The following is a 17,843-nucleotide window of genomic DNA, read 5'->3' on the forward strand; positions in this document are numbered from 1 at the left end:
ACATTTCCATCATCCCCGAGAGTTTCCAAATGCCTCTTTCCAATCCTTTCCTCCCTGCATTCCCCTCCCTGGGCAAGTACTCCATGCTTTCAATCCATGCTTTGTATCCATGAGAATACTCCATGCTTTCTAAAGATTAGTCCACGTATTCTAGGATTTTATATAAATGACAGATCACTTTTAAATATTAATACTCTAATTTTAATTCTCTTAAATATTTCCATTCCTAATTCTAAAACTTTAATGAAGTAAAAGATCTCTACACGTGCATAATGACAATAACATGCGTAGAACTCTAAGTTTCCTCTTACACCAACTAAGAAACAATATATTATCCTATATCATTTGCTGTAAGAAAGAGATTTCAGACTAGAGATTTTCATAGAAATACTTCTCGGATTGGATTCTTTTTGGCAGTACTGATGGGACATTAAAATTCAATTTATAGTTGCTATGTTAGTGAGTCCGTAACCTCCAGAGGGGATAGTTATGGAGCCCAGATCCTTGGGTGTCAGTTATACACTCAATTGCTCTGTCTACCCAATCGTTCTGCCAATCCATTCTGTGATTCTTTGAATAGATTTTGCCCTTCTTTGGCTCTTAATTCACATTCTGCTTAGGTCTCAAGACTTTTGATCCTGTCAGACACCTACAAATTTCTCATGCACTTCTTTGGCCTACAGAACTCCCACAGAGGATACAAGTTTGAACCTGAGTTCAGAGGATCTCTCACCTCTGGGCCTGGGCATGACACCCCAACTACTAAAGTTATATAACTTTATCTTCCTGAGTAGCAGTTCATGGGTAATGCTTTAAACTGGACAAAACAAAACAAACAAACGAAACCAAGACATAGAAATAACATGTTACTTAGAGAATTTGCTCTGGATGTGCTCAGCTGTCTCTGACAAGTCAAGGAAGAAGCTGGAAATGTGATGGTCTCTGAGGAGGGAACTCAGTATTCAGGGTTCAAGAGAAAGTGGGACTTACTTTAGCCCTTGAACGCCTTTTTTAATCCTTGAGTTTTTACTTCTTTAATGCATTTCATTAGGTTTTCCATGAAAAAGTCATTCCAACCCCTCAGGAATGCTGGTCCCATTTGAACCGTCTGAAAAGCACCTGTGTCTGCGCAAATATCAGTTCGCTTCTCTGAAAGGTATTGTCCAGTTGTTGGATCTTCCCATGCCTCTACCGGGCTGTCCTCATCATCTCCCCGAGACCTGCTTCCCAGAAGAAGCTCCACCTCTGGCTCGCAGGGCTGGGGAAATGGACGGATCCAGACCAGTGGCCCCTCCTACAGCGCCCAGGTGCTCTACCCAGTGCACTCCTGCAATCTCGGGAAGAAGCTCAGGCTGCGGAGTTTGGGAGGCGGATGGGGAGGGGCTTACCAAAAGCCCTTGAAATAAGGCCCTGGCCAAGCCACAACTGCCGCAACTGATACTAACCTTGGCCTTCTTGGTTTGCAGCTTCACGGCCGCTAGCAGCAAGGCCTACTGCAGCATGGCCACTCCTAAGCGGTTTCCGACGCTCGTACAGCTGGAACAGAGAGAAGGGACGCTATTCGAGGTGCTCGGTAACTTCACCAAGCGACCCTATTGGTTCCACTCAGAGTACCTGAAGAGTCCGAAGGCTGTTCACCTCGAGGCGTGGCTGGTGGAGGCGATCTTCGGTGAGTGGGTCTGAGAGCGGTGGCCAATGCGGTCTTTCCACCCCCGACAATCCTATCCACCCCGCCCCCCAGGCTGGCCGCGTTCCAGGGCCAGCCTCTTCAGTGGTCCTAGCCCCAAACCAGTGCTACCTTCTCCCGCCGCCTTCCCCTCCCAAATCCCGCCCCTCACAGCCTCTTTGCTTCCTGCACAGGTCGGGGAGGAGAGCACATACCACACGTCGAGTGTGTGTCACAGACCCTGCTTCACGTTAATCATTGGGACCCCGAGGGCGAGGCTGAGATCTTGATATTTGGTCGGCCCTATTACCAGAAAGATGTATCCAAGATGATCATGAATTTGGCTGACTATCATCGCCAACTCCGGGCACAAAGTATGAAACCGGGAATAGTGAGGGGTACCCTAGGCAGGCCATGGGTTCCTTGGTAGAGATCTTGATGCTTCCCGGAGATCACCGGGCAGCCGTCTCATCCTCTCAGTCCAGGAGAGGGTTTCCTTCTTGCAAGGAATATAGAAGGTCAAATTAATCCTGCACTCTCAGGTTCCAGACCCTAACCCCCCAGCCCATTTGGATAAATCTTCTTGTAGAGAAAGTAGGGGACACAGGTAAGGTCTCCACACTGTTCTTCCAGGCTCAGAGAAGGCCCCTGCCCAGGATGTAGGGACGCAGCGGTCCCCCGACGCTGTCCCGGAGGCGGAGACCCAGAGCTCTCCAAAGTCTGTCCGGGAGGCGGCGACCCAGCGGTCCGACGACGCAGCTCCGCAGGTGGCGAGCCAGAGCTCTCCGAAGTCTGTTCAAGAGGCGGCGACCCAGAGATCCCCCCACGCTGCCCGAGAGGTGGCGACCCAGAGCTCTCCGAAGGCTGTCCGGGAGGCGGCGACCCAGCAGGACCCCAATGCTGTCCGGGAAGCGGCGACCCAGCAGGACCCCAATGCTGCCCAGGAGGTGGCAACCCAGAGCTCTCCGAAGGCTGTCCGAGAGGCGGCGACCCAGCAGGACCCCGGCGCTGTCCGGGAGGCGGCGACCCAGCAGGACCCCGGCGCTGTCCGCGAGGCGGCGACCCAGCGTTCCCCCGGCGCTGTCCGCGAGGCGGCGACCCAGCAGGACCCCGGCGCTGTCCGCGAGGCGGCGACCCAGCGTTCCCCCGGCGCTGTCCGCGAGGCGGCGACCCAGCAGGACCCCGGCGCTGTCCGCGAGGCGGCTACCCAGCGTTCCCCCGGCGCTGTCCGCGAGGCGGCGACCCAGCAGGACCCCAGCGCTGTCCGGGAGGCGGCGACCCAGCGTTCCCCCGGCGCTGTCCGGGAGGCGGCGACCCAGCAGGACCCCAGCGCTGTCCGGGAGGCGGCGACCCAGCGTTCCCCCGGCGCTGTCCGGGAGGCAGCGACCCAGCAGGACCCCAGCGCTGTCCGGGAGGCGGCGACCCAGCAGGACCCCGGCGCTGTCCGCGAGGCGGCGACCCAGCAGGACCCCGGCGCTGTCCGCGAGGCGGCGACCCAGCAGGACCCCGGCGCGGTCGGCGAGGCGGCAACCCAGCGCTCCCTGGATGCTACCTAGGGCCCGGTTACCAGGTTATGAAAGAACTTCGGGCCCGGAAGCAGAAGCCTGGCAAGGTTGAAGTGGAAGATCTTACTGGAGCTCTGTTCACCTAAGTCCTGATTCTTGCTGCAGAAGCTGGGGAAAGAATGGTGTGGGTAGTTCTTGGTCCCTGCCCCCATGTTAAATGTTTACAAACACTGATCTAAAGAATCCTAATAAAGAATTGAATTTCCCTAGTGTCTGTTAATTATCAGATAAAAGGGGAAGGAGAGGCCATTCTTCCAGCAGCCAGTATCTGCCCTAGGCTGCTCTCTACCCAGAGGCAGGTGAGACGTCTTGTGTTCTTTAATCGCAAACATCTGGTTTTACCTGTGAAGAGGCTTCTCCCGCCCATCGAGTCCGTCTTCCTTGGAAAACTTAAAGCCTGTGGTGTTTCTACTCTAGGTGATGTGGGATGAAAAAACTTGGTTCCAATACTGTCCTCCTGGCTGGGCATATTGTGGCGCTGGAAGCCGCGAGTGACTTCCTAGCCCGGCCACCTGATGGCGAGGAAGGAGAAAACTGGGAGAAGGAGCCAGGACTGCCCTGGTCCTCGAGTTTGGGTCGGGTCACCCGAACTTCAGTGAGTTTTATCGCAAGTGAGACACTAGCAGTCCTGGAGACTTCTCCTTACTAATCGCAGCAGCGAAAGTGCACTGGCGGGGGATGATGGCTAGCCTTCTTTGTCACTTTTTAAAAACTTTTTTTAGTGTTTATTATTTCTTAAAGAGAGGCAGCATGAGCGGGGTGGGGCAGACAGAGAGAATCTGAAACAGGATCCAGGCTCTGAGCTTCCAGCACAGGGCCCGCAAGGCTGGAACCCACAAACCCAGAGATCGTGACCTGAGCTGAAGTCGGAGGCTTAACCAACTGAGCCACCCAGGCGCTTTTTTTTTTTTTTGATTGAAATATACCTGACCTGTAACATTGTGTAAATGTAAGGTGTACAGGTTAATTTCAGATATTTACATATTGTAATATGATTGCCTTTGTAGTGATAATCAGCACCTCTATCAGTTTGGCTTTCTGCTCTACTCCTAGCAGCTGGGAGCCAGTGTCTAGCTAGCAGAAGGAAGCAAACTGTGAACAGCTGGGTGCTTGGATAAATAAAACATACATTAATCTTGATTGTGAAAATTTTCATTTAAAAATTTCAAGGAAACCTAACTTTAAAAACCAAGGGAGTGGTATATCTGTCATACACTTTGGCCACCACTAATGGATGACCACTCCAATTTTAAATTAGCACTTATTTTAATCAGGGAAATAAAATGCAAAGCTGAATTTTAATGGATTATTAACTGTTTTTAGAAGAAGCAAAGAAAAGCCTGGGTGGAGTGAACTTCAAACATTTAAGACTCAAAAACAATCCAGGCTCAAAATTTCAATTGAGGCCACCTCAGAGTAGAATGAAGACTTGATATATCTTTTTAATCCAGAAGGGGAATATCAGAGTAAATAAAGGACAAATGTTCAATTAAAAAAAAAAAAAAACTATTAGGGGCTCCTGGGTGGTTCTGTCAGTCAAGCATCAGACTTCTGACTTCAGCTCAGGTCATGATCTCAGGATTTGTGAATTCGAGCCCCATGTTGGGCTGTGTCGGCAGCTCGGAGCCTGGAACCTGCTTCAGATTCTGTCTCTCTCTCTCTACCCTTACCCTGCTCACATTCTGTCTCTCTCAAAAATAAACATTAAAAAAAAATTTTTTTTAAAGCCCTATTAGACTCAAAGTAGGGCATGAAGCAGTGCCACCTGAGTTTTCACCCGGCTGAAGGTCTCCAGAGCTCTCTATCTGCCCTTTTCAACCTATTCTCTTACGGAAAATCACTTTCAACAGTTTCACTTGTACTTATGTCCACGTGTGTCACTTCTCTCTTTTTTTTCAATACCTATCCCACGGTTCTAACTACGTAGCTTTATAGAATGTTTTAATATTTAGCAGGACAAGCCTCTCACTGTTCTATTGGCACTCTTGGTCATTTGTTTTCCAGATAAAGGAACTTATTTAAAAACAGAAAATTGGTTGAGAGAAAAGGTGTATACAGATGCCTTCTAAAAATATTGGGTTCTATTAGGGTACACTGGAGTGCTCATTTCATTCTTTAAACTACAAATACATTATATATGCATTACAGAGTATGTTTTACCAACTAAAAGAAGATGGTGAGTTAGATGGGAAACTCTGGGAACTGAGGGCAGTCCAGTGGACTGGGACCCATGGCAGTCCATGAAAAGATTGTGAAGGAACAAAGGCAAAACTGCAAAAGTCTGGAAACGATGACATGTTTGTATATTTTTTCAGGTAAAAGTATTGACAGCTAGTAAAAAGGTCAGTCTGGACAATTTTTGAATAGGCTGATTAGAGGCATCAAAGAAAAAAGTTCATGGTTGATAGAATCTGTAGAACTAACTTCTGAGGTTAGCTGTAGGCCACACATGTAGCCTATCTCAAGGTCTTCCCACAGCTTCATTTTAGTTAAGCCAGGTTGGTACTACTTAGCACATCAGAATCTCTCAGTTTCACACTTTTGATCAAAATAAGGCCTTTTTATTTATTTTTGAGAGAGCATGAGTGGGGGAGAGGCAAAGAGAGAGGGAGACACAGGATCTGAAGCAGGCTCTGCACCGACAGCAGTGAGCCCGATGTGGGGATCGGATTCACAAACCATGAGATCATGACCTGAGCTGAAGTCTGCTGCTCAACCGACTGAGCCATCCAGATGTCCCAAAACAAGGTTGTTTTTTTTTTTAACATCACTAAGAGTGGGACAAACAAGGGGTGCCTGGGTAGCTCAGTCAGTTAAGCATCCAACTTTTGATTTCAGCTCAGGTCATGATCTCACAGTTCGTTGGGATGGAGCCCTGTGTCAGGCTCTCATGCTGACAGTGTGGACCCTATTTGGGATTAACTCTCTGCCCCTTTCCCTCACATACTCTCTCAAAATAAATAAACTTTAAAAAGTCAATATGGGGCACCTAGGTGGTTCAGTCAGTTAAGTGTCTAACTCTTGGTTTCAGCTCAGATCATGCTCTCACGGTTCATGAGTTCGAGCCCCACATTGGGCTCCATGCTGACCGTGCAGAGCCTGCTTGGGATCCTCTCTTTCCCTCTCTAGCTCTCTCTCAAAAAATAAACTTAAAAAAGAAAAAGAAAAACCATGTTGTCCCTGATTCTTTACAATTAAGAGGTTTATTCTAATTGCTCTTAAAAAGAAATAAAAACTATGAGAGGAGTCTAAATTCAGGTGTGGAGGAAAAATGAAAGCACGTGGGACAGTATAAAGAGTTTGGATCCTGGAATCAATGTTTTGGTTCAAATCTCACCCATCCATCCCAATGTCCTAGCTCTGTGACCTTAGCAAGTTAATCATGTTCCAAGCATCATATTTAGGTGCTTGGCACAAGGCCTGGTAGGTGATATAAGCTCTAATACTTAGCTAATATTACCCCCAAATTCTGAAAAGAATGACAATCTTTTTATTATTTAATTTTTAATTATTTTTAATTATTAAGTTATGAAGGTAGTAAAAATACCGTATCAGCATACAGTGAAAGGGAACACAGAGAAAAACCATACTAAATGTGTATTAGTTTGCTAGGACTGCCATAACAAGACAACACACCGGGTGGCTTAAATATTTTCTCAAAGATGTGGAGGCTGAAAGTCCAAAATCAATGTGTCAGCAGGATTGGTTTCTTCTGAGGCTTCTCTCCTCAGCTGGCAGATGGCTGCCATTTTGCTGTCTTCTCACATGGTCTTTTCTCCATGTACCCACCTATCTCTGTGCATATTTCCCCTTCCCATAAAGGCCCCAGTCATATTGGTGAAGGTCCCACCCATAGGATCTCATTTCGTTTTTTCTAATGTTTATTTATTTTTTAGAGAGAGAGAGAGTGTGCACGCATGTGGGGGAGAGGCAGAGAGAAAGAGAGATACAGAATCCAAAGCAGGTTCCAGGCTCTGAGCTGTCAGAGCAGACCCCAATAAAGGGTTCAAACTCACAAATCATGAGATCATGACCTGAGTTTTGAAGTCAGACACTTAACCAACTGAGCCACCCAGGCGCCCCCCTCATTTCACTTTAATTAGCTCCTTAAAGGCCCTGCCTCCAAATACAGTCACAGTCTGAAGTACTGGGGGTTAAGGGCTTCAACATGTTAATGTATGTAAAGGATGAAAAATGCACAGGATCATTTATTAATTCTGGATAATTTTTAGACAATTAGAATGTTTTAAGCATAATCCTCTTCCTCCAAATAACATTATAAAAAGTGTTTAATGGTTTTGTAGATATCCCAGTAGAAATAACCTGTTGGAATTTTTTTAAATCAAATTTCTGCAGAAGGATAAATGCAGGAGTATCTAGGCTTAATTAAAAGGGGTTGGGATGAGGATGAGGGGAAATCAGACAGAAAATAATTAGTTTAACTACAGAAAATGGAATTTTTTCGTATACAAAAAATTTGAGAAGCAAAGGAGTGGAAAATATTGGTTATAATGGGCCATTATTTGTTACAAAAGCTCATACAGATAATAAAAATTCCTATCTTCAGAGTTGAAAGAAGGAATATAGGAATAAGAAATGTAAAAGCATTTTACAAAAATGTGAATTAGAAAAACGTTCGATATCACCTGTAATCAAAGCAGCACATTTAAAGTTTTTTAATGTTTACTTATTTTTGAGATAGAGAGCATGCATGAGGACACACACGAGTTGGGAAGGGACAGAGACCGAGGGAGACAGAGGATCCCAAGCAGGCTCTGCCCTGACTGCAGAAGCTGGATGCAGGGCTGGAACTCACAAACTGTGAGATCATGACCTGAGCAGAAGTCAGATGCCTAACTGATTGAGCACCAGGAAACCCCCTCCCCAAAGCAGCACATTTTAAAAGACTTGTGTATGTGTGTGTTTACAACCCTTGCAAACAGCTAGAATCCATTACTGATAAGGGGTAAAGAAATTGCAGGAGTTGAATCAATTCCACTCTGAAGCCACAGAGCTCTCCATAACCTTTCCCCTAAGAAGCCTGCTTCCTGAAAGTGGAGGCAGTGTTAGGTGGGGGCTATTTTTCACAAATTAGTCCTAGCATGGTAATGGGTAATGGAAAAACAACCCAGCTCATGCAGAACACCTGTGCAGGCCTCAGAGAGAAAGGAGACAGCTGGCTTGGTGGCAGGATGCCTTCCAATAGTCAAGATGCCAAGGACCCTGGCTGTACTCTGGTGAATCACAATGCCAAAAGAATAAATAAGCAGTCACCTCAGGTTTCATGTTGGAACACCCACCCATGTGCAGGGAGGAAAGCTCCACTCCAAAAAGAAAATGCACCGTAGGTGGTACCCAGGGGCCAAACCACCAACTTCAAAGTGAGAGCCCCAGAGGAGAAGCATTGGTATTACCTGTGAGCTTATTAGAAATGCAAATTTGTGGGCCTGTGCTTAGGGGCCTGACTGTGGCCATAAAATCATAAAAGGGCTAGTAGATTCCAAATGATAGAAGCAAAGGAAAAAATAAGACCACTAGCATCAGCCTTTTACCCACCTCTCACATCAAGACATGAATGAACAATCTTTTATGTATTTGCTTAATTTTAAGTCAGCAAAGTTCTTTATGGCATTGGACAAAAAGGAAATTCAGTTCTTTACTAGAATGGCACTACAAACTCACTTTTGCATCATAATAATCAGAGCACTACCCATCAAGACACAGGAAAAAAGAATGCAGAGATTTATGCATACTTGCTTCTCTTGAACTTTAGCAGCAGAAGCAGGACTGTTCTCACAATGCTCCTGAAAATAGTTACACAATAGGATGTTCAGGAGTCTGGGGACCTGATGCATGGGTCTTCAAGAACTCCTCAAGTTGATTCATCTTCTCAGCTGGATAAGGAAAAATGCTCACTGTTCCAAAGTACTCAGCATTGAGGGGAGGGGGGGGGGAGGGGAAGTGCTAGCAGCATCACTTCTCAGATGGAGACTCTGAACCTGAGATCTGGACACAGTGGTAAAACCAAGCTGAGGATGCGTGCGCAGTGACGGGCTTGAATGTGTCAGATTTGCTTTCCCAAGGTCCTATTTGCACTCCTCTCACAAAGGGATGCCCAGAAAACTGGATGCATGCAGAACACTGGAGTTAGGAAACTGCAAAAGGTTTTCCTATGGTAATAAAGGCTGGAAGAAAGGCAGGTACCGCCAGGTGGTTAACCAGTTAACCAGTGGCTCCCTCCACTTGCAGGTTTTCAGAGACGCTCACCTCGGGCACGATGTTTCTGGTGCCAGTTTGCCAGGCTCAGGAGCACGCTCTTCACCCGATTCTGTACACGGGGCCGTCCGAAGATGGTGATTTCAACTAAGTCCCCAGAGTTAACTATGTCCACCGTCAGCAGGACTTGGCTCATCCACTCTATTTCTGGAATGATGGCTCTGTCTGGGCCTAAACAGGAAAAGAGAGACTGAGGGGAAACATGGTCGAACGACGGTCAGTGGGAGCTAGATTTGAAGGCCAGGAGAGGAAAGCGCAGAAAGGTGGGCATGTTCGTGTCAAATATGTCCTGCAAATCAGGCAGAGACTGTCCAGAGTTGCTCTGGACCGTCGGACTGGAGGGGTTACACCACCAGCACACCTAGGGTGGCTCACCAAAGATCGAGTCAGCCAGCCATGCCTCCAGGTAAAACACCAGTGGGTCTCTCAGTTCCTGCACAGGAAACCACCATGGCCGGGTGCGAATCCGAGGTGGTGGAAGTGGTAACTTCAGCAGCCTGCCCAGGGACTGGGCAGGCGTGCATTGGTCCCCCTGGGCCTCAGCAGCACCTGCATCGTCTGCCATGCTAGGTCCCACAGCCCAGGAAGAGCAAGGCCCGAGCAAGGTCCAAGCAGCCCCCGCAGAACTCCAAGGAGGCGCGAATCCTGTGCTCCCTTTTAAGTTTCCCGGCCAACCCCGCCTCTTCCTGCGACCCCGCGCGCGCGGTTCCGGGTAAGCTCACCCAACTGACCCCCCCCCCCCCTTCCGCCCCGGCGCCCCTGCTCGGTGGCTCTGAGAAGGCGGCCCCCGGATTTCCTGCTACTAGCATTTGAGTTCCAGCCCGCTCTCAGAAGCTGTCTTTGGTCATCCGCCGCTGCGTAAGGTCTCACTTAGCCTTTAAGGCCCCTGCGCCGGCACATAGCTGATTAACAGTGCGGTTTGAATTGGCAGCCTCGTTGCCCCAAATCACTTTCCGTGTCTAGGTTAAGGTTTCTATGTTACCTTCCAGGAGTAAGTAGGTAGATCAGGCCAAGGGCCGGCTCATTGAATCTACACTTACTTTCTTCTGCTTCCTGTTGTCTCCTGACTCTACGGTTGGTTACTGCTTCAAAATGATTCAAGCAAGTGTGTCCTGTTTTAAAATATAAATGTTAGAGGGGTGCCTGGGTAGCTCAGGTTAAGCCCCTGATTCTCGGTTTCCGCTCAGGTCATGATCTCACCGTTTTTTGAGTTCGAGCCCTATATTGGGCTCTGCGCTGACAGTGTGGAACCAGCTTGGGATTCTCTTTCTCTGTCTCTCTCTCTGTCTCTCCCTCTCTCCCTCTCCCTCTCTCTCCCTCTTGCTCTCCCTCTCTCTGCCCCTCCCCTGCTCCTGCTCTCTCTCAAAATAAATAAACTTAAAAAATAATAAAAATTTAAAAAAATAAAATATAAACGTTAGAGGTAGTCCTTCCAGAAAATGTAGCAACTATAAATCCCGTTTAATTCTAACATCCTAAAACAACTAGTGTTGATGCACATTTCTTCCCAACATTCTTAATTATAGGTAAAAATTTAAATTACGAGAGATTTCACACATTCAAAAAGTCGTATAACAAATACCTATGTAACCCCCACCACCTCCCCCATTTAACAAGATGTTAACACCTTCTCACTTTTGCCTCACCTCTCTTCTTTAAAATAGATGTCGCTTAGGGGCACTTGGGTGGCTCAGGTCATGATCTCCAAGTTCGTGGGTTCCAGCCCCATGTGGGGTTCTCTGCTGTCAGCACAGAGCCCATTTGGGATCATCTGTCCCCTTCTCTCTTTGCCCTTCCCCCACTGGTCCTCTCTTTCTCTCTCTCTCTCTAAAAATAAATAAACTTAAAAAAAAAAAATTAAAGGGATACCTGGGTGGCTCAGTCGGATCTCATGGTTTTGGAGCCCTCACGGAGTTGGAGCCCTCAAGCTCCATGCTGACAACTCAGAGCCTGGAACCTGCTTGGGATTCTGTGTTTCCTTCTCTCTCTGCCTCTGTTCCACTCATGCTCTGTCTCTCTCTCTCAAAAATAAATAAACATTTACAAAAAAATTTAAACATTAAAAAATGTTATAAAATAGGTATCACTTAGAGCATCTTTCCCTTCCCACAGGAAATCATTGTTCTGAAGCTGATATCTCGTGCATGTTCTTATACTTTTTCTAATGCATTTCTAGAAATCTTGTTTGGTAGTTGTTCTAGAATAGATAGCATATTGTGCAAACTGTTTTGTTCTTAACAATTAGCTATGATGCATTTGTTTTAAAATATCTTTTTAATGGAAAATTTTGATAATTTACAAAAGGGTGATAGTTTTAATGTCCTGAATTCCCTCATCTACATCATCTGGGCTACAACACTTATCAGATAATCTCTATGAGAGGAGATATTGACTCTAACTTTAGTGGATATTTTTATTTCTTCAATTTAATTTTAAAAATCAATATAGTATTTGCACATTGTAAAAGAAAACCTCTCAAGGATATAAAATAATATATGAAAGTTCTCCCTTTCAAAAAATTTTTTAATGTTTATTTATTTTTGAGAGACAGAGTGTGAGTGGGGGAGGGGCAGAGAGCGAGGGAAACACAGAATCCAAAGCAGGCTCCAGGATCTGAGCTGTCAGCACAGAGCTGGACGCAGGGCTTGAACCCACAGACCATGAGATCATGACCTGAGCTGAAGTTGGACACTTAACCGACTGAGCCACCCAGGCACCCCTAAAGTTCTCCCTTTCTTTTTTTTTTTTTTTTTAAATGTTTTTACATTTATTTATTTTTTAGAAACAGAGTGAGACAAAGCGTAAGCAGGGGAGGGGTAGAGAGAGAAGGAGACACATAATCTGAAGCAGGCTCCAAGCTCTGAGCAAGAGGTCAGCACAGAGCCTGATGTGGGGCTCGAACCCACTAACTGTGAGATCATGACCTGAGCCGAAAGTCGGACGCTCAACCGGCTGAGCCACCCAGGCGCCCCTAAAGTTCTCCCTTTCAAGTATTCTCCCTCAATCTCTTACTAATCTTTTTTCAGTTGTGTGTATTGTGAATGTCTTCTAGTTTAAGTTGTTTTTTCATGTTGGGGCACCTGGGTGGCTCAGTTGGTTAAGCGTCCGACTTCAGCTCAGGTCATGATCTCACGGTCTGTGTGTTCCAGCCCCACATTGGGCTCTGTGCTAACAGCTCAGAGCCTGGATCCTGCTTTGCATTCTGTGTCTCCCTCTCTCATTCTGTCTCTGTCTCTGTCTCTCTCTCAAAAATAAATAAACATTAAAAAAATTTTTTTAATTGTTTTTTCATGTTAAGGTGTCTTTTGATGAGTAAAATTTTTAATTCTAATATAGTCAGACTTGTAAGTCTTTATAGTAAGTGCATTCCGTGTCTTGCTTAAGAAATCCTTCCCTGCACTAAGGTCTAAAGATACTCAATATACTTTCTACTAAGAATGCTAAAGTTTCTATCTTAACATGTAAATCTTTGAATGATCTGGGGTTAATTTTTTAAACTTGGGCGTAAGGGATGTAATTTCATCTTTTCATAAATTGATCATTTTTTTCTTCAGCAATTGTCTTAATGATACATTCAACGTGAGGTCACTTCAAATGATCTCCTTGAAAAATTTGAGACTCCTACATACAGTGTGAGTTAGCCACAAGGCTGGTTTGTGATAATTATTAGGTCAAGACATACTTGAGGAAAGGCAAGGTCTAGATATGTTCCTTTGCCAACCACATCTAGATAGCAAAGTTTACTTCTGATTTAGTTTTATTTTGGAAGTATAGTCATTTGGGATCTTAGCTTTATGCAGAAACTCCATATTAAGTTTCCTACATTTAGCAAGTCTTGAGTTTTATTTGCTGACTTTATGCCAGCGTCAAACAGAGTTTTTTGGGATTTAGCAGAATCTGCCAATATGAATCATTCTATTACCTCCAAGGCTTCTTGATTTAACTTTGGTGTGAGGGGTCATGATTTGAATACTGCTCCAACATTTTCTAGCTCTGTGGCTGAATGCAAGTTAAGCTCTCTCCATCCCATAAAGTAAAAAAAAAAAAAAAAAAAAAAACCACCAAGAAGACTTCAGCAGATCGCATGCTTTCATTTTCCTAGCTTAGCCCTGGAGGAACCAGTCTGGAGAGCTTTGGGTTCAGACAATAAGTCTATGAGTGAATTGATTTTGTAAATTCTCATTGAGAAGCTTTGTTCTTCATAACCTCACTTCTTGCAATTTTCAGGTCTTAAGAAATCTCTACACAGTGAAAAATGGTACAAAGCCTAATGATGACGTAACACTGATTTTTTTGCATCAAATAATAATATCACAATGTATGTCACAGGAAAAATGGTTAAAATGAAGAAAATAAACTAGTAAGGAGATGATACTCAACAAATCAGTCAGACTAGGAGCAATCATGCAGAAAAGGAATATAAAAAGGCCTAATAGTTGTGAATATAGGACATTTTTCTAATGTTTAAGAGCATTTACAAACAGTAATTATACACTAGTTCTCTTGGATGGATGGTTGGATGGATGGATAAATACAGAGACATTATACCACACTACTAAATAATACTCAAAGTAAGAAATGAAAATCATCACTGATGGGCTATTTAGAATATAAGGATAATTTACAAAGTACATTTTTAAAACATTATGGAAAATGTACATTTTTAAATCCCCACTAATTTTTAATCCCCTCTTGTTTATCCTGTCTTCTCCTCCACAATATAGTTAACTATCATTCATTTTTGGATTATCCTTCCATTGAAACAAATGTATATACAAGTATCTGGGAATTTTTGCTTTTACTGTTTTGTAATATTACATATATTTTATTGTACTCCTTTCCCACCAACTTTTTATTTTGAAAAAATGTAAACCTATGGGTATTAACAGATGTATGATATCTACCATTACAATATTAGACTAGGTTCCCCTTCCTTTTGTGTGTCATTTTCTTGTTCCGTCTCTGTCTGTGTCTTGGAACTTCTCTTTGTCCTTCAGTGTCCTGATGAAGTGCCTGTGTAATTTTCTTTTACCCATTACATTGATCAGTCAGTCAGTGTGCCTTCTCCATCTGAAAACATAGGCTCTTACAGTTCTGGGAACTTTTTTGAACTATTTCTTTGGCAATTTGCTCCTCAACATTTTCTCTATTATTTTCTGAAATCTCTGTTAATTGATTGCCACATTCTATGGTCGATCTAGATTCTTCCTGTATTTTTCTTTTTTTTTTTTTTTAATTTTTTTTTTCAACGTTTATTTTTGGGACAGAGAGAGACAGAGCATGAATGGGGGAGGGGCAGAGAGAGAGGGAGACACAGAATCGGAAACAGGCTCCAGGCTCCGAGCCATCAGCCCAGAGCCTGACGCGGGGCTCGAACTCATGGACTGCGAGATGGTGACCTGGCTGAAGTCAGACGCTTAACCGACTGCGCCACCCAGGCGCCCCTGTATTTTTCTTATATTTTCTTTCCTATTTGATAAGCCTCTTTTATTCTTTGGATATTCTTTTTATGATCTGTTATTTCATGAATTTAATGTCTTCTCTTATCTTTCAGAAGATACGAATGCCTTTTCAAGTTTTCTTCTGTTTACTACATTGTTTCTGTTTTCAGGTTTCTTTTTCCTCTTTTATGTTAGAGATTTTCTGGGAACATTGCTCATTATATATGGCTGTTCCCATTTTATTTTTTTTTACTGTTTATTTATTTTTGAGAGAGAGAGAGAGAGAGAGAGACAGTGTGAGTGGATGAGGGGCAGAGAGGGAGACACAGAATCTGAAGCAGGCTCCAGGTTCTGAGCTGTCAGCACAGCCCCGAACTCACCAACCTTGAGATCATGACCTGAGCTGAAGTCAAAGTCAGATACTTAACTGACTGAGCCACCCAGACACACCGGTAAGTTTGTTTAAAAAGATAAGTCCAGGGGCACCTGGGTGGCTCAGTCAGTTAAGCTTCTGACTTCAGCTCAGGTCATGATCTCGCAGTTTGTGAGTTCGAGCCCCGCATTGGGCTCTGTGCTGGCAGCTCGGAGCCTGGAGCCGCTTTGGATTCTGTGTGTGTCTCTCTCTCTGCCCCTCCCTGTTCATGCTCTGCCTCTCTCTCTCAAAAATAAATAATAAAACATTAAAAAAATATTTAAAAAGGTAAGTCCATTTGTTCCTCCCCTCCCCTCCCTTCCACAAAGCCTCCCAACTTTGACTCCTGAGCTTCTAAATTTCTAGGTGAATCGTTAGAGTCAGCACATCCTGAGTATGGACTAAGAACTGAGTTCTGCAAGTGGGAAGTGCCTGGGGGAATTGAGTTGTATGCCAATCACGTGCCTATTTTAAATTTCATGCCACAAGTTTCTTATTCTAATGTGACTGCTCTTCCCTCCTCTGTAGGGCAACTCAGACCTAAGGAGGCCAAGGAAGCCCTCAGAGAATGGCTCTTGAAGGAACTGAATCATATTGCCCATGCACCATGAAGACAATTGGCCCCACCTTGTGAGGTGGGCTGGGCCCTGGAAATTGGAGAAAAACAAGTATACTCAGATCCTCACCTTGCTTTGGCTTTCTTGTTTCTTGAGCAAATAGATTTATTTCAGAGCTCACCACTAATCTCAAGAGTTAAAATTTAAAAAGACAGTTCTGTGTTGTTGGCCTTGTGGGAAAGTGTTTGGTTTCCCAAGAGGTTGAGAGTAAGAGTGAGAGAGAGGGTAGAGTTGGCCTGTAGTCACCAGGACTCTGGTTTCATGGGCCTTCCTGATTTTCAACACAGGTTTGAAGTAGCTGGGGGTGGGGGTGTCACTCCTGGCCCCAGAATGAGTCTATGTTCACCTCCCCTCACAACATCCCACAGCAGTTGGTGGGCACCTGAGGTGCCCTGAGGTGTGTCTGGGGTACAAGACCTTAGTGTGGAACCTTCATGTTGAGACCTCTTGGGGGCTCTGGACTAACATGGCTAATTCCCTCAGTAGGGAATTTCTCCAGAGGCCCTGTAGTTGGAACCACAATTTAGAACCATGGCTCTGAGGGCATGGGTGCATGTTTAACTCCATGAAGAAGAGTGCCGGTTTCTCCTGCAGGACACCCTCGTCACTGGTGCTGAAAGACTGACATAGGTTCTAGTCCACATCCTTGTGGCTTCCACCTCATGCTTATTGGTTCTACTTTGTCCCTGCTCTCTCTGCTTTATATCATCTTCCCTTTCCTTCCAACTGTCTGCCCAGAGGTCTTCAAGTTGCAGCAACTGCTGCAAAGCTAACAACCTTACAAAGACTAACCAGCTTCCACAATGGTGTCAGGTCAAATCCTGACAATGAAGGGAAAAATCTGTCATTACTAGCAGATGATACGATGTTGAGGGAAATAAATAAAACTATTAGTACTAATGAGAGCAAGTTTATCAGATACAAGAACAACATGCCAAAATCAATAGTGCACTAGTATACTAACGAACAATGATAAACAGAAAACAATTTAATACCTTTTTTTTTTAACGTTTATTTATTTTTGAGACAGAGATAGACAGAGCAAGAATGGGGGAGGGTCAGAGAGAGAGGGAGACACAGAATTGGAAACAGGCTCCAGGCTCTGAGCAGTCAGCACAGAGCCTGACGCGGGGCTCGAACTCACGGACTGCGAGATCATGACCTGAGCCGAAGTCGGACGCTTAACCGACTGAGCCACCCAGGCGCCCCCAGAAAACAACAATTTAAAGAAAATCTCAAATAATAAAAAACACAAAGTAATAGACCAAATAGAATAAAACTATAAAAGTTTTCTAGACCAAATAGAATAAAACTATAAAAGTTTACTGTAAGCTATAAAAGAGGACCTAAATAAACAAAGGACTATACCATTCATTCATCAACCTAATGACTGTCCACAGCCAAATCCCAAATTCCAACAGATTAGTCACTTTGGAAGCTGACAAGGCACTAAGTCATTATGCTGGAAATTGATATATTGTGGGTAGAACCAAGTATTTACACCACATTTCTCGTAGAAACTCTTTTGGAATAATCAGGATAAGGAAAGCACCTTATTTAGAACTCAAGCCAGTGATAATAAAAAATAAAAGGTGGAATTAAAATATTACCATTTTGCAATCACTGATGGGATAATAGACCTAAGCAAATGATCATCAATGAACACAAAAACTATTAGATGAAAGGCAGGTGGAAAAATTCATAATAGGTGAATCAGGATGACAACACTTGAACCCACTGGTTAGTTTTCAGTATTAGAAGTGTATACATGCCTCCTGATATTCAACAGGAAGTAAAGACCACTGCAGATAAAGTCTTCCTTCCAAAAATAAAATTGAACCTGAAACTATTCAAGCTTCTTGCTCT

General features: G+C 44.5%; 3 protein-coding genes and 1 long non-coding RNA gene across 4 annotated transcripts; 3 read left to right on the forward strand and 1 right to left on the reverse strand.

The window, feature by feature from the left end:
- The first annotated feature begins 437 nt into the window (after positions 1-437).
- On the forward strand, positions 438-2,196 carry KHDC3L (KH domain containing 3 like, subcortical maternal complex member). The gene is made up of 2 exons (XM_043590514.1): positions 438-1,669; positions 1,861-2,196. Exons 1-2 carry the CDS (start codon positions 1,501-1,503, stop codon positions 2,094-2,096), a joined length of 405 nt encoding a protein of 134 aa, XP_043446449.1. The 5' UTR covers positions 438-1,500; the 3' UTR covers positions 2,097-2,196.
- On the forward strand, positions 2,105-3,222 carry LOC122490483 (KH domain-containing protein 3-like). The gene is made up of 2 exons (XM_043593176.1): positions 2,105-2,168; positions 2,300-3,222. The coding sequence occupies exons 1-2, from the start codon at positions 2,105-2,107 to the stop codon at positions 3,220-3,222; spliced, it is 987 nt and encodes a 328-aa protein (XP_043449111.1).
- Positions 3,223-8,064: 4,842 nt separating this feature from the next.
- On the reverse strand, positions 8,065-10,145 carry LOC122488970 (oocyte expressed protein). The gene is made up of 3 exons (XM_043590515.1): positions 9,883-10,145; positions 9,499-9,678; positions 8,065-9,125 (listed from the first exon to the last, which is right to left on the reverse strand). The coding sequence occupies exons 1-3, from the start codon at positions 10,070-10,072 to the stop codon at positions 9,046-9,048; spliced, it is 450 nt and encodes a 149-aa protein (XP_043446450.1). The 5' UTR covers positions 10,073-10,145; the 3' UTR covers positions 8,065-9,045.
- A 107-nt stretch (positions 10,146-10,252) lies between these two features.
- LOC122488971 lies at positions 10,253-16,104 on the forward strand. Its single transcript, XR_006298794.1, has 2 exons — positions 10,253-10,365; positions 15,889-16,104. It is a non-coding gene; the product is annotated as an uncharacterized LOC122488971 (long non-coding RNA).
- The last annotated feature ends 1,739 nt before the right edge of the window (positions 16,105-17,843 follow it).

The sequence above is a fragment of the Prionailurus bengalensis genome, chromosome B2, assembly GCF_016509475.1.
Source record: "Prionailurus bengalensis isolate Pbe53 chromosome B2, Fcat_Pben_1.1_paternal_pri, whole genome shotgun sequence".
Classification (NCBI taxonomy): Eukaryota; Metazoa; Chordata; class Mammalia; order Carnivora; family Felidae; genus Prionailurus; species Prionailurus bengalensis.

Bases quoted from the DNA above. Each gene is read 5' to 3' on its own strand.
- KHDC3L (XM_043590514.1), top strand. From the start codon at position 1,501: ATGGCCACTCCTAAGCGGTTTCCGACGCTCGTACAGCTGGAACAGAGA. The intron at 1,670-1,860 runs GTGAGTGGGTCT...CTTCCTGCACAG, and splicing joins GCTGGTGGAGGCGATCTTCG to GTCGGGGAGGAGAGCACATA.
- LOC122490483 (XM_043593176.1), top strand. From the start codon at position 2,105: ATGCTTCCCGGAGATCACCGGGCAGCCGTCTCATCCTCTCAGTCCAGG. The intron at 2,169-2,299 runs GCAAGGAATATA...CTGTTCTTCCAG, and splicing joins CAGGAGAGGGTTTCCTTCTT to GCTCAGAGAAGGCCCCTGCC.
- LOC122488970 (XM_043590515.1), bottom strand. From the start codon at position 10,072: ATGGCAGACGATGCAGGTGCTGCTGAGGCCCAGGGGGACCAATGCACG. The intron at 9,679-9,882 runs GTGAGCCACCCT...TTTCCTGTTTAG, and splicing joins GCTGGCTGACTCGATCTTTG to GCCCAGACAGAGCCATCATT. The intron at 9,126-9,498 runs GTGAGCGTCTCT...TTCCTTATCCAG, and splicing joins CCAGAAACATCGTGCCCGAG to CTGAGAAGATGAATCAACTT.